Source organism: Rhinoraja longicauda, chromosome 16 (genome assembly GCF_053455715.1).
Source record: "Rhinoraja longicauda isolate Sanriku21f chromosome 16, sRhiLon1.1, whole genome shotgun sequence".
In the NCBI taxonomy this organism is placed as follows: Eukaryota; Metazoa; Chordata; class Chondrichthyes; order Rajiformes; family Arhynchobatidae; genus Rhinoraja; species Rhinoraja longicauda.
The window spans coordinates 7,613,557-7,631,017 of NC_135968.1; the positions used below are offsets into that span (position 1 = coordinate 7,613,557).

General features: G+C 49.6%; 1 protein-coding gene across 2 annotated transcripts in view; it reads left to right on the forward strand.

Moving 5' to 3' along the window:
- acta2 (actin alpha 2, smooth muscle) overlaps positions 1 to 14,971 on the forward strand; it is a 24,095-nt gene extending 9,124 nt beyond the window's left edge. For both annotated transcript variants that reach the window (XM_078413141.1, XM_078413142.1), the window contains exons 3-9: positions 508 to 636; positions 3,195 to 3,305; positions 5,655 to 5,739; positions 7,720 to 7,881; positions 9,947 to 10,138; positions 11,792 to 11,973; positions 14,403 to 14,971. In XM_078413141.1, coding sequence (XP_078269267.1) covers positions 508 to 636; positions 3,195 to 3,305; positions 5,655 to 5,739; positions 7,720 to 7,881; positions 9,947 to 10,138; positions 11,792 to 11,973; positions 14,403 to 14,546 — 1,005 coding nt within the window. In that variant the 3' untranslated portion in view covers positions 14,547 to 14,971. The remainder of the gene's footprint in view (positions 1 to 507; positions 637 to 3,194; positions 3,306 to 5,654; positions 5,740 to 7,719; positions 7,882 to 9,946; positions 10,139 to 11,791; positions 11,974 to 14,402) is intronic.
- The last annotated feature ends 2,490 nt before the right edge of the window (positions 14,972 to 17,461 follow it).

Genomic DNA, 17,461 nt, shown 5'->3' on the forward strand with positions numbered 1-17,461 from the left:
CGGTACAACTGCAGAAGGACCTCTTTGCTCCTATACTCAACTCCTCTTGTTATGAAGGCCAACATTCCATTGGCTTTCTTTATTGCCTGCTGTACCTGCATGCTTCCTTTCAGTGACTGATGCACTAGGACACCCAGATCTCGTTGTACGTCCCCTTTTCCTAACTTGACACCATTCAGATAATACTCTGCCTTCCTATTCTTACCACCAAAGTGGATAACCTCACACTTATCCACATTAAACTGCATCTGCCATACATCCGCCCACTCACACAACCTGTCCAAGTCACCCTGCAACCTCATAGCATCTTCCTCACAGTTCACACTACCACCCAGCTTTGTATCATCTGCAAATTTGCTAATGGCACTTTTAATCCCTTCAAGCCCGCAGTCGACCCATCCTTTCAGCATATGTCAGTCCCGCCAACCCAGGAATGGACCTACTCTGCAACCCCTGATTAGATGGAGAGGCATCTCGGACAACTCTGTTTCCCTTCCTCCCCCTCAGGGCGTCATGGTCGGGATGGGCCAGAAAGACAGCTACGTTGGCGACGAGGCGCAAAGCAAGAGAGGCATCCTCACCTTGAAATACCCCATCGAGCACGGAATCATCACAAACTGGGATGACATGGAGAAGGTAAAGGGGGCGGCCTGCATCCCACGTGGGCCATTCGCCCCACGACTCCCAGCCTTTCCCATTCACCCCACGACTCCCAGCCTTTCCCATTCACCCCACGACTCCCAGCCTTTCCCATTCACCCCACGACTCCCAGCCTTTCCCATTCACCCCACGACTCCCAGCCTTTCCCATTCACCCCACGACTCCCAGCCTTTCCCATTCACCCCACGACTCCCAGCCTTTCCCATTCACCCCACGACTCCCAGCCTTTCCCATTCACCCCACGACTCCCAGCCTTTCCCATTCACCCCACGACTCCCAGCCTTTCCCATTCACCCCACGACTCCCAGCCTTTCCCATTCACCCCACGACTCCCAGCCTTTCCCATCCACCCCACGACTCCCAGCCTTTCCCATTCACCCCACGACTCCCAGCCTTTCCCATTCACCCCACGACTCCCAGCCTTTCCCATTCACCCCACGACTCCCAGCCTTTCCCATTCACCCCACGACTCCCAGCCTTTCCCATTCACCCCACGACTCCCAGCCTTTCCCATTCACCCCACGACTCCCAGCCTTTCCCATTCACCCCACGACTCCCAGCCTTTCCCATTCACCCCACGACTCCCAGCCTTTCCCATTCACCCCACGACTCCCAGCCTTTCCCATCCACCCCACGACTCCCAGCCTTTCCCATTCACCCCACGACTCCCAGCCTTTCCCATCCGCTGCCGGACATCGATCACGCATTTAGACTGAAGGCCGATATTTTAAGATAGCATGATGAATTGATGAGTTGAGTGATGAGTTGAAGCGTGAGCTGAGTGGAATGAGTGATGAGTTTGAGTGATGAGTTGAGTAGAGTGGTTGGATTGAGTGAGTGAGCATTGAATTGAGTGAGTGAGCATTGAGTTGAGCGATGAGTTGGGGTTGAGTGAGTTAGAAACATAGAAAATAGGTGCAGGAGTAGGCCATTCGGCCCTTCGAGCCTGCACCGCCATTCAATATGATCATGGCTGATCATTCAACTCAGTATCCCGCACCTGCCTTCTCTCCATACCCCCGATCCCTTTAGCCACAAGGGCCACATCTAACTCCCTCTTAAATATAGCCAATGAACTGGCCTCAACTACCTTCTGTGGCAGAGAATTCCACAGATTCACCACTCTCTGTGTGAAAAAAAACATTCTCATCTCGGTCCTAAAAGACTTCCCCCTTATCCTTAAACTGTGACCCCTTGTTCTGGACTTCCCCAACATCGGAAACAATCTTCCTGCATCTAGCCTGTCCAACCCCTTAAGAATTTTGTAAGTTTCTATAAGATCACCCCTCAATCTTCTAAATTCCAGCGAGTACAAGCCGAGTCTATCCAGTCTTTCTTCATATGAAAGTCCTGCCATCCCAGGGATCAATCTGGTGAAACTTCTCTGTACTCTCTCTATGGCAAGAATGCCTTTCCTCAGATTAGGAGACCAAAACTGCACGCAATACTCCAGGTGTGGTCTCACCAATGCCCTGTACAACTGCAGCAGAACCTCCCTGCTCCTATACTCAAATCCCCTCGCTATGAATGCCAACATACCATTCGTTGTGGTTGAGTGAGTTGTGGTTGAGTGAGTTGGAGTTGAGGTAAGTTGTGGTTGAGTGAGGAGGTGAGTTGAGGTTGTGGTGAGTTGGCGGTGAGTCGAAGTTGAGGTGAGTTGAGGTGAGTTGGAGTTGAGGTGAGTTGGAGTTGAGGTGAGTTGGAGTTGAGGAGAGTTGGAGTTGAGGTGAGTTGGAGTTGAGTGAGTTGAGGTTGAGGTTGAGTGAGTTGAATTTGAGGTGAGTTGAGGTGAGTTGAGGTGAGTTGTGGTGAGTTGAGGTGAGTTGTGGTGAGTTGAGGTGAGTTGTGGTGAGTTGAGGTTGAGTGAGTTGAGGTTGAGGTTGAGTGAGTTGAAGTTGAGGTGAGTTGTGGTGAGTTGAGGTGAGTTGTGGTGAGTTGAGGTGAGTTGTGGTGAGTTGAGGTGAGTTGTGGTGAGTTGAGGTTGAGTGAGTTGAGGTGGAGGTTGAGTGAGTTGAAGTTGAGGTGAGTTGTGGTGAGTTGAGGTGAGTTGTGGTGAGTTGAGGTGAGTTGTGGTGAGTTGAGGTTGAGTGAGTTGAGGTTGAGGTTGAGTGAGTTGAAGTTGAGGTGAGTTGTGGTGAGTTGAGGTGAGTTGTGGTGAGTTGAGGTGAGTTGTGGTGAGTTGAGGTGAGTTGTGGTGAGTTGTGGTGAGTTGTGGTGAGTTGAGGTGAGTTGTAGTGAGTTGAGGTTGAGTGAATTGAAGTTGAGCAACTCAACCGCAGCGCCACCGTGATGCATTCATTTAATCAAGTTAACAACTTCGTGGCCTAAAATAAATACAGTAATTTTATTACATTTTATTTGAATTGGTTTCTGTAAATTGTCCCCAATGTGTAGGATGATCGCTGGACGGCACGGAAGCAGTGGGCCGAAGGGCCTGTTTCCCCACTGTATATGTAAACTAATCTAAACATCCAATGTTTAACTCGCTGTTTTGATCGAGCGCTGTATTAAAACTGTGGCCATTCTTTCTGCAGATCTGGCACCACACTTTCTATAACGAGCTCCGAGTAGCCCCAGAAGAACATCCAACTCTGCTGACCGAGGCTCCGCTCAACCCCAAAGCCAACCGAGAGAAGATGACCCAGGTAGAGCTGGTCCTCTCCGCTCTCCCACCTCTTCGGTGTGACTAACCCAGTCATAGAACATACGGTCATGTGATACGGGTAGAATTAGGCCAATCGGCCCATCAAGTCTACTTCGCCATTCAATCATGGCTGATCTATCTCTCTCTCCTGACCCCATTCTCCTCCCTTCTCCCCACAACATCTGACAGCTCTACTAATCAAGAATCTATCTACCTGTGCCTTAAAAATAAGCCTCTGCAGCCTTCTGTGGAAAAGATTTCCACAGATTCACCACCCTCTGACGAAAGAAATTTCTCCTCATCTCCTCCCAAAAAGAATGTCCTCTAATTCTGAGGCTATGACCTCTAGTCCTAGACCCTCCCACTAGCGGAAACATCCTCTCCACATCCTCTCTATCCAAGCTTTTCACTATTCTGTACCTTTCAATGAGGTCCCCCCTCATTCTTCTAAACTCCAGTGAGCAACATGTTCCCAATGTTGGGGGAGTCCAGAACAAGGGGCCACAGTTTAAGAATAAGGGGTAGGCCATTTAGAACTGAGATGGGGAAAAACTTTTTCAGTCAGAGAGTTGTGAATCTGTGGAATTCTCTGCCTCAGAAGGCAGTGGAGGCCAATTCTCCGAATGCATTCAAGAGAGAGCTGGATAGAGCTCTTAAGGATAACGGAGTCAGGGGGTATGGGGAGAAGGCAGGAACGGGGTACTGATTGAGAATGATCAGCCATGATCACATTAAATGGCGGTGCTGGCTCGAAGGGCCGAATGGCCTCCTCCTGCACCTATTGTCTATTGTCTATTGTCTATTGTCTATTGTCTATTGTCTATTGAGTGCAGGCCCAGTGCCGACAAACGCTCATCATAGGTTAACCCACTCACTCCTGGGATCATTTTTGTAAACATAGAACAGTACATCACAGGAGCAGGCTCCTCGATGCACAATGTCTGTGCCGAACATGATGTCAAGACCCACTCTCAATTGCCTTAAGGCAGATAATGCATATGGGTATAATCCTTAGAGAGACACAAAAAGCTGGAGTAACTCAGCAGGTGAGGCAGCATCTCTGGAGGAAACTAATAGAAACATAGAAACATAGAAACATAGATGCAGGAGGGGGCCATTAGGCCCTTCGAGGCAGATGGAGTCAATGGAAGGGAGGTTGGTTTGTGTGACAGTCTGGCAGCGTCTTGATTCTCTGCAGTTTCTTGCGGACTTGGATGGAGCTGTTCCCAAACATAAAACCCGATAAAATGTCTACAGCACATCTGTAGAAGTTGGTGAGAGTTGTTGGGGACAGAGAAACTTCCTAAGTCCTCTAAAAAAGTAGGACGTAAGGTTACACGCTGATGTACATGCAGGCTTACGCAATGATGCAAATGCTTCGGAGGTTATAGGAGTAGAATTAGGCCATTCGGCCCATCAATTCACTGGAGTTTAGAAGGATGAGAGGGGATCTTATAGAGACGTATAAAATTATAAAGACAAGCTAGATGGATGAAAAATGTTCCCAATGTTGGGGGAGTCCAGAACCAGGGGCCACAGTCTAAGAATGAAGGGGAGGCCATTTAGAACTGTGGTGAGAAGAAACTTTTTCACCCAGAGAGTTGTGAATCTGTGGAATTCTCTGCCACAGAAGGCAGCGGAGGCCAGTTCACTGGATGAATTTAAATAGAGCTCTGGGGGCTAGTGGAATCGAGGGATATGGGGAGAAGGCAGGCATGGGTTACTGATTGTGGATGATCAGCCATGATCACAATGAATGGCAGCGTTGGCTCGAAGGGCCGAATGGCCTCCTCCTGCACCTACTTTCTCTGTTTCGAAGTCTACTCAGCCATTCAATCATGGCTGATCTATCTTTTCCTCTCAAACCCATTCTCCTGCCTTCTCCCCAAAGCCCCCGACAAGTCAAGAATCGTCAAAATCTCCGCCTTCGGAATATCCACTGACTTGGCCTCCGCAACCCTTCCGTGGCAATGAGTTCCACAGATTCACCACCCTCTGACCAAAGAAATCCCTAAGCTCGTTCCTTTCTGAAGGAACGTCCTTTTATCCCGAGGCAGTGCCCTCTGGTCCTAGACTCTCCCACTAGATACAGCTCTTAAGGATAGCGGAGTCAGGGGATATGGGGAGAAGGCAGGAACGGGGAAAATGATTGAGAATGATCAGCCATGATCACATTGAATGGCGGTGCTGGCTCGAAGGGCCGAAGGGCCGAATGGCCTCCTCCTGCACCTATTGTCTATTGTCTATTGTGGTGGAAACATCCTCTCCACATCCACTCTACCCAGGCCTTTCACTGCGCACCAGGGTCACCAGCTCGGTGTAACTTTCTCCGTTCTCCGGCCTTCCCCAGATCATGTTCGAGACCTTCAACGTGCCGGCCATGTACGTCGCCATCCAGGCCGTGCTGTCGCTCTACGCCTCCGGACGCACCACCGGTGAGTGTTTGTTGCATTAACACACAAACGTAGAAATATATAGAGGTGCAGGAGTGGGCCATTCGGCCCTTCGAGCCAGCACCGCCATTCAATGTGCTCATGGCCAATCATCCAAAATCGGTACCCCGTTCCTGCTTTCTCCCCATAATCCCTTGATTCCATTAGCCCCAAGAGCCGCATCTAACTCTCTCTTGAAAACATGCAGTGAATTGGCCTCCAATGCCTTCGGTGGCAGAGAATTCCACAGAATCACAACTCGCTGGGTGAAAAAGGTTTTTCCTCATCTCTGTCCTAAATGGATCACCCCCTTATTCTTAAACTGTGACCCCTGCTTCTGGACTCACCCCCCCCTCCCCCCCCCCCCCGACATCGGGAACATTTTTCCTGCAATTTTACCTAACGCCGGTGGGTGAGGGAGATGGGGAGGTGTGTGTGTGTGTGTGTGTGTGTGTGTGTGTGTGTGTGTGTGTGTGTGTGTGTGAGCAAAGGGGAACCCGGTTTCGGGGGGAGGGGGTCACTCTAGTTACTTTGTTTGTTTGTTCGTCTGTTCCTCGTAAGGCGTTGTGCACCCGGCAGCCAGGCTACAGTCACCTGTCTTTTCTTTTTTTCACTTTTAATTTAATTTAAATTTCAAGTTTTCGTGCACAGTTGGCAGACCAATTTCCCTCTTTCGCATCGTCCTGTGTGTGTGACTGTGTGTGTGTGGCTGTGTGAGACTGACTGTGTAACTGTGTGTGTGTGACTGACTGTGTAACTGTGTGTGTGTGAGACTGACTGTAACAGTGTGCGTGTGACTGACTGTGTAACTGTGTGTGTGTGACTGACTGTAACTGTGTGTGTGTGTGACTGACTGTGTAACTGTGTGTGTGTGACTGACTGTAACTGTGTGTGTGAGACTGATTGTGTAACTGTATGTATGACTGACTGTGTGACTGTGTGTGTGACTGTGTGTGACTGACAGTGTGTGTGTGACTGTGTATGACTAACTGTGTGTGTGTGTGTGTGACTGTGTGTGTGTGTGACTGACTGTGTGACTGTGTGACTGACGGTAACTGTGTGTGTGTGTGTGTGACTGACTGTAACTGTGTGTGTGTGTCACTGTGTGTGTGTCACTGTGTGTGAGTGTGTCACTCTGTGTGTGTGTGTGACTGTAACTGTGTGTGTGTGTGTCACTGTGTGTCACTGTGTGTCACTGTGTGTGTGTGTGTGTGTGTGTGTGTGTGTGTGTCACTGTGTGTGTGTGTGAGACTGTGTGTGTGACTGACTATGTGTGTGTGTGTGTCACTGTGTGTGTGAGACTGTGTGTGTGTGACTGACTGTGTGTGTGTGTGTGTGTGTGAGAGACTGTGTGTGTGTGTCACTGTGTGTGTGTCACTGTGTGTGAGTGTGTCACTCTGTGTGTGTGTGTGTGACTGTAACTGTGTGTGTGTGTGTGTCACTGTGTGTGTGTGTGTGTGTGTGTGTGTGTGTCACTGTGTGTGTGTGTGTGTGAGAGACTGTGTGTGTGTGTCACTGTGTGTGTGTGTCACTGTGTGTGTGTGTCACTGTGTGTGTGTGTCACTGTGTGTGTGTGTCACTGTGTGTGTGTGTCACTGTGTGTGTGTGTCACTGTGTGTGTGTGTCACTGTGTGTGTGTGTCACTGTGTGTGTGTGTGTGTCACTGTGTGTGTGTGTGTGTCACTGTGTGTGTGTGTCACTGTGTGTGTGTGTGTGTGTCACTGTGTGTGTGTGTGTGTCACTGTGTGTGTGTGTGTCACTGTGTGTGTGTGTCACTGTGTGTGTGTGTGTCACTGTGTGTGTGTGTGTCACTGTGTGTGTGTGTGTCACTGTGTGTGTGTGTGTGTCACTGTGTGTGTGTGTCACTGTGTGTGTGTGTGTGTCACTGTGTGTGTGTGTGTGTCACTGTGTGTGTGTGTGTGTCACTGTGTGTGTGTGTGCGTATAATGCTGACCCAGTGCCCCGGCGGGCCCTGTGTTGCAGGTATCGTCCTGGACTCTGGAGATGGCGTCACCCACAACGTGCCGATCTACGAGGGCTACGCTCTGCCCCACGCCATCATGCGCCTGGACCTGGCGGGCCGCGATCTCACCGACTACCTCATGAAAATCCTCACTGAACGTGGCTACTCCTTCGTCACTACAGGTCAGTGTGGGAAGGAACTGCAGATAGACACAAAGTGCTGGGGTCACTCGGCGGGACAGGCAGCATCCCTGGAGAGAAGGAATGGGTGGCGTTTCGGATCGAGACCCTTCTTCAGACTCTAGACACTACCAGTCACTGCAGGTAACCCGCCTGCGTGACGTGGAGCGGTAGAAACCGAGGGTGGCATGGCGGCACAGCGGGTAGAGTTGGCGAGTCGCAGCGCCAGAGACCCGGGTTCCATCCTGATCTCGGGCACTGCCAGTGTGGAGTTTGTATGTTCTGCCCCGTGACCTGCGTGAGTTTTCCCTGTATCTATCCAAAGTGCTCTGGGCGGTACAAATTAAACATGCCGTTCGGCACATAGCACTTATCAGTTCCTCTCCTCCACTCCTCCTACTCTCCAACATAGTTTACACTCTCTGGACCAAACATATAAAAGTAACAGGCATCTCCTTGTGTAGGTCCGGGACAATTCACTGTGCCAGCAAAGGGGAAGCCTTATTGATAATAATAATAATGTATTTTATTTATATAGCGCTTTTCATATACTCAAAGACGCTTTACAGAGATTTAGAGAACATAGGGAAATTAATAAATAGATAAATAAGTAAATAAATAAACGAACAGAGAAAGGAGACAGAGGGTGAGGTGACCTTCAGTGGTTGAAGGCAGTACTGAACAGGTGAGACTTCAGCGATGTTTTGAATGTGGTGAGTGTGGAGGAGTCTCTAACGTTTTGGGGTAGTGAGTTCCATAGGGTGGGAGCAGCGATGGAGAAAGCCCTGTCCCCCCAGGATCTGAGTTTGGTCCGGATGTGGGGGGACAGGAGATTGGCAGCAGCAGAGCGGAGGGTGCAGGTGGGAGTGTGCCTGTGGAGGAGGTCAGTCAGGTAGGATGGGGCCAGGTTATGGAGGGCTTTGTAGGTTTGTATTGCACCAGAGACCCAGGTTCGAGCCAGATCTCGGGCACTGATAGCGGAGTCAGGGGGTATGGGGAGAAGGCAGGAACGGGGTACTGATTGTGAATGATCAGCAATGATCACATTGATCGAAGGGCCGAATGGCCTACCCCTGCACCTATTGTCCATTGTCCATTGTCTATTGTCTACTCTCAGTGTTGAGTTTGTACGCTCTTCCCGTGACCGTGTGGATTTTCCCCGGGTGCTCCGGTTTCCTCCCACACCCCAAAAAGGCTTGCAGGTTTGTAGGTTGATCGGCCTGTGTAAAATTGGCCCCCAGTGTGCAGGGGGAGTGGATGAGAACGTGGGATAATGTAGAACTAGTGTGAACAGCTGATCGATGCCCAGTGTGGACTTGGTGGGCCGAAGGCCCTGTTTCCATGCTGTGTCTCGAAACTAAACTAGTTCCCACAGCACAACTAAACATAAGATATAGTTAAGTGATAACTAGTTCAGTTTATTCACAAAATGCTGGAGTAACTCAGCAGGTCAGGCAGCATCTCAGGAGAGAAGGAATGGGTGACGTTTCGGGTCGAGACCCTTCTTTTTTAGTTCATTGTTGTCACGTGTACTGAGGTACAGTGAAAAGCTTTTTGTTGCTTGCTAACCAGTCAGCAGAAAACACTACACGCGATTACAATCAATCCATCCATCGTGTGCAGACACAGGATAGAAGGAATAACATTTGGGGGGAGGCCAGGTCCAATTAAATATGGTCCGAGGGTCTCCAAAGACATAGATCGTGGCTCAAGACCGATCTCTAGTTGGCAATAGGATGGTTCGGTTGCCTGATAGCAGCTGGGAAGAAACTGTCCCTGAATCTGGAGGTGTGCGTTCTCTCACTTCTGTACCTCTTGCCTGATGGGAGAGGGGGAGTGGCCGGGGTGAGACCGGTCCCTGATGATGCTGCTGGCCTTGCCGAGGCAGCGTGAGGTCTGGGTAGAGTCAATTGAAGGCAAGTATGCTTTGCATGATGGTCTGGGCGGCGTCAAGTCGCTCTGCGATTTTCTTGCGGCCTTGGAAGCATACCATGATAAAATGCTCCCGACAGCGCGGCCTTCCGTAGGGTGCCGGTGATGCCTGACGTGCGGTGCGTCTGATTCGCAGCTGAACGTGAGATTGTCCGTGACATTAAGGAGAAGCTCTGCTACGTGGCTCTGGACTTTGAGAATGAAATGGCCACCGCGGCCTCCTCTTCCTCCCTGGAGAAGAGCTACGAGCTTCCGGACGGCCAAGTCATCACCATCGGCAACGAACGCTTCCGATGTCCCGAAACGCTCTTCCAACCTTCCTTCATTGGTGAGTTAACCCGACCGCTGCAAACGTTTCCTTCGGATGGAGGCAAAATGCTGGCGATAACTCAGCACCTTTCACAAGTCCCCCTGGAGTATTGCGTACAGTTTTGGTCTCCTAACCTGAGGAAAGACATTCTTGCCATAGAGGGAGTACAGAGGAGGTTCACCAGATTGATCCCTGGGATGGCAGGACTTTCATATGATGAAAGACTGGATAGACTCGGCTTGTACTCGCTGGAATTTAGAAGATTGAGGGGGGATCTTATAGAAACTTATAAAATTCTTAAGGAGTTGAACAGGTTAGATGCAGGAAGATTGTTCCCGATGTTGGGGAAGTCCAGAACAAGGGGTCACAGTTTAAGGATAAGGGGGAAGTCTTTTAGGACCGAGATGAGAACGTTTTTCTTCACACAGAGAGTGGTGAATCTGTGGAATTCTCTGCCACAGAAGGTAGTTGAGGCCAGTTCATTGGCTATATTTAAGAGGGAGTTAGATGTGGCCCTTGTGGCTAAAGGGATCAGGGGGTATGGAGAGAAGGCAGGTACGGGATACTGAGTTGGATGATCAGCCATGATCATATTGAATGGCGGTGCAGGCTCGAAGGGCCGAATGGCCTACTCCTGCACCTATTTTCTATGTTTCTATGTTTCTATGCCTACAGAGAACGAACTACAGACGCTGGTTTACACCAAAGATACTAGAGGAACAAGATAGACCACTCGACCCTAAAAACCGTAGTATGTCACAACGCCATTTTATTAGGCAGAAACTTGCAGAAACATTTAAAAAGAAAAATAACAAAAACCTGTGAATTGATAGATGAGATATATTCTGCATTTTAATGGTATCATCACACATACTTTTCCGCCAAAACACTGATTACACTGCGAGAGGCATAGCGAACGGCAGGTTTTGCTTACTAAAATGGCTCCTTTGCGTACTACACTTCAGTATAGGCGATTTGAACGGAGTGGTCCAGCTTGCTCCTCTAGTATCTTTGGTTTACACTGAAGTGCTGGAGTAACTCAGCGGGACAGGCAGCATCTCTGGAGAGAAGGGATGGCTGACGTTTCGGGTCGAGACCCTTCTTCGGACTGAGAGTCAGGGGAGAGGTAGATTAGAGATATGGAAGGGTAAGGCGTGAAAACGAGAAATCAATGGGGAATGATGATACAGGAAAATGTTGAATGGACCATTGCTAGCTGAGGGTAAACATTTACTTTACTTTAGACTTTGGAAATACAGCAGCACGGAAACAGGCCATTCATTAGACTGCATGTAAGGGAGGCAAAGTTTAAAAGAGATGTTCGGGGGGAATTTTTTTTTTACAGAGAGGCAGGTGTGTGCGGGAATGGTGGAGAAGCAGATCCAATAGTTTACAATAGATTTTAGAGATACTTTGTGCAAACAGGCCCTTCGGCCTATCGAGCTAGTGTATGGAACGAGCTGCCAGAGGAGCAAGTTGAGGCCGGGACCATCGCAACGTTTAAGAAACATTTAGACAGGTAGGACAGGTTTGGAGGGATATGGGCCAAACGCAGGCAGGTGGGACCAGCGTAGCTGGGACATGTTGGTCGGTGCGGGCAAGTCGGCCGAGGGGCCTGTTTCCACGCTGTACCACTCTGTGACTTTATGAACCGTGCCATTTGTCCGACAGGGATGGAGTCTGCCGGCATCCATGAAACCACGTACAACAGCATCATGAAGTGTGACATCGACATCAGGAAAGACTTGTACGCCAACAACGTGCTGTCCGGCGGCACCACCATGTACCCTGGCATCGCGGACCGCATGCAAAAGGAAATTACTGCCCTGGCTCCCAGCACCATGAAAATCAAGGTCAGTGTGACCACGGGTTCCAGGCTCCTTGGCCACGGGGAAACATTTTCCCTGTAGGAACAAGGAACTGCAAGTGCTGATTTACAACAACAATAAAGACTCAAAGTGCTGGAGTAACAGAGTGGGCGCAGCGGTAGAGTTGCTGCCTTACAGCGCTTTCAGCGCCAGAGGCCCGAGTTCGATCCCGACTACGGGTGCTTGTCTGTACGGAGTTTGTACGTTCTCCCCCTGACCGCGTGGGCTTTCTCCGAGATCTTCGGTTTCCTCCCACACTCCAAAGACGTACAGGTTTGTAGGTTAATCGGCCTGGTATGAGTGTAAATTGTCCCTAGTGTGTGTAGGATGGTGTTAATGTGCGGGGATCGCTGGTTGGCATGGACTCGGTGGGCCGAAGGGCCTGTTTCCGCCCTGTATCTCCAAACTATACTCAGCAGTTCGGGCAGCTTTCCTGGCGAACATGGATGGGTGATATTTCGGTCTGTCTGAAGAAGGTCTGTCCCGATCCGATACGTCACGTATCAATGTTCTCCAGGGATTCTACCTGACCCACTGAGTTACTCCAGCACTTTGTGTCTCAATATTTTCCCTGCTTCTGCCATGAGTTGAGTTTAGTTTATTGTCACGTGTCAGTCAGAGAGTTGTGAATCTGTGGAATTCTCTGCCTCAGAAGGCAGTGGAGGCCAATTCTCTGAATGCATTCAAGAGAGAGCTGGATAGAGCTCTTAAGGATCGCAGAGTCAGGGGGTATGGGGAGAAGGCAGGAACGGGGTACTGATTGAGAATGATCAGCCATGATCACATTGAATGGCGGTGCTGGCTCGAAGGGCCGAATGGCCTCCTCCTGCACCTATTGTCTATTGAGGTACAGAGAAAAGCCTTCGGTGCGTGCTAACCAGTCAGCGGAAAGAATATGCATGATCACAATTGAGCCGTTGGCAGTGCACAGCCCTGTGGGTTATGTAAACATTCACTGTTCCCACGGTTATCTGATCTGCTGACATTTTAACCAAATGTTATTTTTTAATTTCGTGTTTCCCGCATCTGCCGTATTTTTTTTGATTTTCCTCACACTTTCCTTTCATGGTGATACTGGGAAACATTTCCATGGGACACCTCTAATGTGTGGTTCTTTGTTGTGAATGTAAAATGGATGCAAATTGGGGAAAACAAGACTTGCAGGCTGAGTAAAACTCCAAGCCTTAACCAACATTGATATACAATTGGAAGAAAAAGACATAGAAACATAGAAAATTCTCAGGAACTCTCAGGAGGAGGCAATTTGGCTCTATCTAACCCTCTTTTAAATTCATCCAATGAATCGGCTTCCACTGCCCTCTGTGGCAGAAAATTCCACAAATTCACAACTCTCTGGGTGAAAAAAGTGGAGGCCGTGTCATTGGATATTTTTAATGCAGAGATAGATAGGTAGATTCTTGATTAGTACTGGCGTCAGGGGATATGGGGACAAAACAGGAGAATGGCCTAATTCTGCTCCTCTCACGTGTGAAAAGAATCAGCAATGTTATCTCGTGCCTTATCATTATTGACCTCAGTTGATGACATCAATCAGGATGATTCTTTTTGTAGTAAAGTGATACTTTAAACAGTCAGAGTGGAACCATATCTGTGACATTGATCACTGACTAATGGTTAAATAGAGGGCAAAGGAATGTCAAGATTTCTTTGTCAGAGTCGAGCGTCTAAGCCAGAACGTGGCAAAGTCAACTTTGTGCTTCCTCAATGTTTCAATGGTTTCAGAAGTTATAGGAGTAGAATTAGGCCATTCGGCCCATCAAGTCTACTCCACCATTCAAACATGGCTGATCTATCTCTCTCTCTCAACCCCATTCTCCTGCCTTCTCCCCATAACCCCTGACACCAGTACTAATCAAGAATCTATCCATCTCTGCATTAAAAATACCCAAAGACTTGGCCTCCACATCCATCTGAGGCAAATCTCTCCACCCCATTAAATTCAGAATTGCAGAACTCAGAATTAACGCACGTTCTTTCAGGAAGGAGATGAGGAGAAATTTCGTTAGTCAGAGGGTGGTGAATCTGTGGAATTCTTTGCCACAGAAGGCCGTGGAGGCCAAGTCAGTGGATATTTTTAAGACAGAGATAGACAGACTTTTGATTAGTGTGGGTGTCAGCGGCTATGGGGAGAAGGCAGGAGAATGGGGTTAGGAGGGAGAGATAGATCAGCCACGATTGAATGGCGGAGTAGACTTGATGGGCCCAATCGCCTAATTCTACTCCTATCACTTATTGACCTTATTCTCCTGCCTTCTTGTAACCGTGGACATTGTGGGCCGAAGGGCCTGTCGCTGAGCTGCTCGATGCCCCACGTCCGTTTGTCGACTTGTGGTGTGGTGGCGAAGCACCTGCGTTAATGACTGATTATTCTCTCTCGCTGCCTTTATTCACAGATCATAGCCCCTCCCGAGCGCAAGTACTCCGTCTGGATCGGCGGCTCCATCTTGGCCTCCCTCTCCACCTTCCAGCAGATGTGGATTAGCAAGCCCGAGTACGACGAGGCCGGTCCATCTATTGTCCACCGCAAATGCTTCTAAACCCCCTCCCCCTCTCCCCTCTCCCATGCCTCTGTTCCCCTTCTCTCTCTCCCCTTTTTCTCTCACTTTCCCTCTCCCTCCTTATTCCCCCTCCCTCCTTTACCCCATTTCTCCTCTCCCCCTTCGCTCCCTTTCATCCCCCCCTCCCTCCCTCCCCCTCCCATGCCTCTTCCCCTTCTCGCTCTTTCCCCTTTTTCTCTCACTTTCCCTCTCCCTCCTTATTCCCCCTCCCTCCTTTACCCCATTTCGCCTCTCCCCCCTCGCTCCCTTTCATGTCCTCCCTCTCTCCCTCCCTCCCCCCTCTCACTTCCTCCCTCCCTCCCTCCCTCCCTCACTCCCTCCCTCTCACTTCCTCCCTCCCTCCCTCCCTCCCTCCCTCTCACTTCCTCCCTCCCTCCCTCTCCCCTCCCTCTCCCCTCCCTCTCCCCTCCCTCCCCCCTCCCTCTCCCCTCCCTCTCCCCTCCCTCTCCCCTCCCTCTCCCCTCCCTCTCCCCTCCCTCCCCCCTCTCTCCCTCCCCTCCCTCTCCCCCCTCTCCCCTCCCTCTCCCCTCCCTCTCCCCTCCCTCCCCTCCCTCTCCCCTCCCTCTCCCCTCTCTCCCCTCCCTCTCTCCCTCCCTCCCCTCCCCTCCTCTCACTCCCTTTCTTTAAAATAAAGTCAGACCGTGCTGCCAGACTGGTCACAATCGTCTTTAGTTTTAGTTTGGAGACACGGCGTGAAACAGGCCCTTCGGCCCACCGAGCCCACGCCATCCACCCGTTCACACTAGGGACAATTTACAGAGGCCAATTAACCCGCAAACCTGCACGTTTTGGGGGATTTTTAGTTTTAGAGTTGCAGCGAGGCGACATGCCCTTCGGCCCATCGACTCCGTGCCGACCACCGATCACCCCGCACACTAGCACTATCCTACACGCACTGGGGACAATTTGCAATTTCCAAAGCCAATGAACGTATAAACCTGCACATCTTTGGTGAAAACCCACGCGGTCACGGGGAGAACGTACAAATTCCGCACAGACAGCAACCGTGGTCAGGATCGAACCTGGGTCTCTGGCGCCGTGAGGCAGCAACTCTGCCGCTGCGCCACCTGTCTTGCGTTCAGGGTCCAAGGTCTTGCATTCCCTGAAATATATTTGATGCCTATTTATTTAGCTATTGGACAACAAGTTGAACATAAACAGACAATAACCATGCCGGATACAATTTAATCTCGTACCTTAGTTTATTTATTTCAAGGTATCAGTGGTTCTAGGGTGCATTCATTCAATTAAAATTGAATTGTTTGGCCTTGCGTTTAAAGGCCTCCCAAAACAACACTTGTAACCTGTCCACGTTTCCCTTCATCTCCTTTCACCAAGTTATATTCTGCTGTTACTCGGAATACCAGTTGTCTTGAATTTACCTCTATTAAAAAAATTAATGGTTTTAGAAATTCTGGTAAAATATGCTTGTTTCGAGAAGTCCAGTGGATTTCCGAGTTCACTTGTGGCCTGTGCCTGTAATACTGAAACAAAATCCACGGGACTGTCGCCAATCAGGTGCAAAGTAATCCTGTTGGAAATATTGACACTGCTCATCGAGTCGTGCAGTGTGGAAACAGGCCCTTCGGCCCTACTTTCCCACGCTGACCAACATGCCCCAGCTACACCAGTCCCACCTGCCTGCGTTTGGCCCACATCCCTCTAAACCTGTCCTATCCGTGTTCCTGTCTAAACGTTTATTAAACATTGCGATGGTACCCACCCCAACTGCCTCCTCCAGCAGTTCGTTCCATACACCCGGCACGCTTTGTGTGAAAATGTTACCCCTCAGGTTCCTATTAAATCTTTCCCTTCTCACCTTAAATATATGTCCTCTGGTTCTCGATTCCCCTTCTTTGGGTAAAACACTCTGTGTGTTTACCCGATCTATTCCTCTCATGATTTTATACACCTCCATAAGATCACCCCTCATCCTCCTGCGCTCCAAGGAACAGAGTTCTAGCCTGCTCAACCTGTCCCTATAGCTCAGACCCTCGAGTCCTGGCTACATCCTCGTAAATCTTCTCTGCACCCTTTCAAGCTTGACAACAACTTTCCTACAAAACATGGTGACCATTAATTTGCCTATAAAACTGCACATGCTTGGAGTGTGGGAGGAAACCAGAGCACCCGGAGAAAAGCCACGTGGTCCCAGGGAGAACGTACAAACTCTGTGCAGACGGCACCCTTTTAGACTTGATAGATACACCGTGGAAACAGGCCCTTCGGCCCACCAAGTCCATGCCGACCAGCGATCACCCCGCACACCAGCACTATCCCTTAATGAAACATATAAGATTGGACATGCTCGAAGCAGGAAACATGTCCCCAATGTTGGGGGAGTCCAGAACCAGGGGCCACAGTTTAAGAATAAGGGGTAGGCCATTTAGAACAGAGATGAGGAAAAACCTTTTCACCCAGAGAGTTGTGAATCTGTGGAATTCTCTGCCTCAGAAGGCAGTGGAGGCCAATTCTCTGGTTGCTTTCAAGAAAGAGTTAGATAGCGTTCTTAAAGATAGCGGAGTCAAGGGATTTGGGGAGAAGGCAGGAATTGTGGATGATCAGTCATGATCACATTGAATGGCGATTGGTGCGGGCTCGAAGGGCCGAATGGTCTACTCCTGCACCTATTCTCTATTGTCTATTATCCTACACACTAGGGAAAATTTACAATTCTGTCAAAGCCAATTAACCCTCAAACCTGCACGTCTTTGGAGTGTGGGAGGAAACCGGAGATCTCAGAGAAAACCCACGCAAGTCACGGGGAGAACGTACAAACTCCGTACAGACCAGTCTGTTCACATTATTTTGGAACAATTTAGGTCATGTTTCGAAACGCAATTAAACAAAGAGAAACACATGTAACTAAAGAAAAGAATATTTATTAGCTTCTG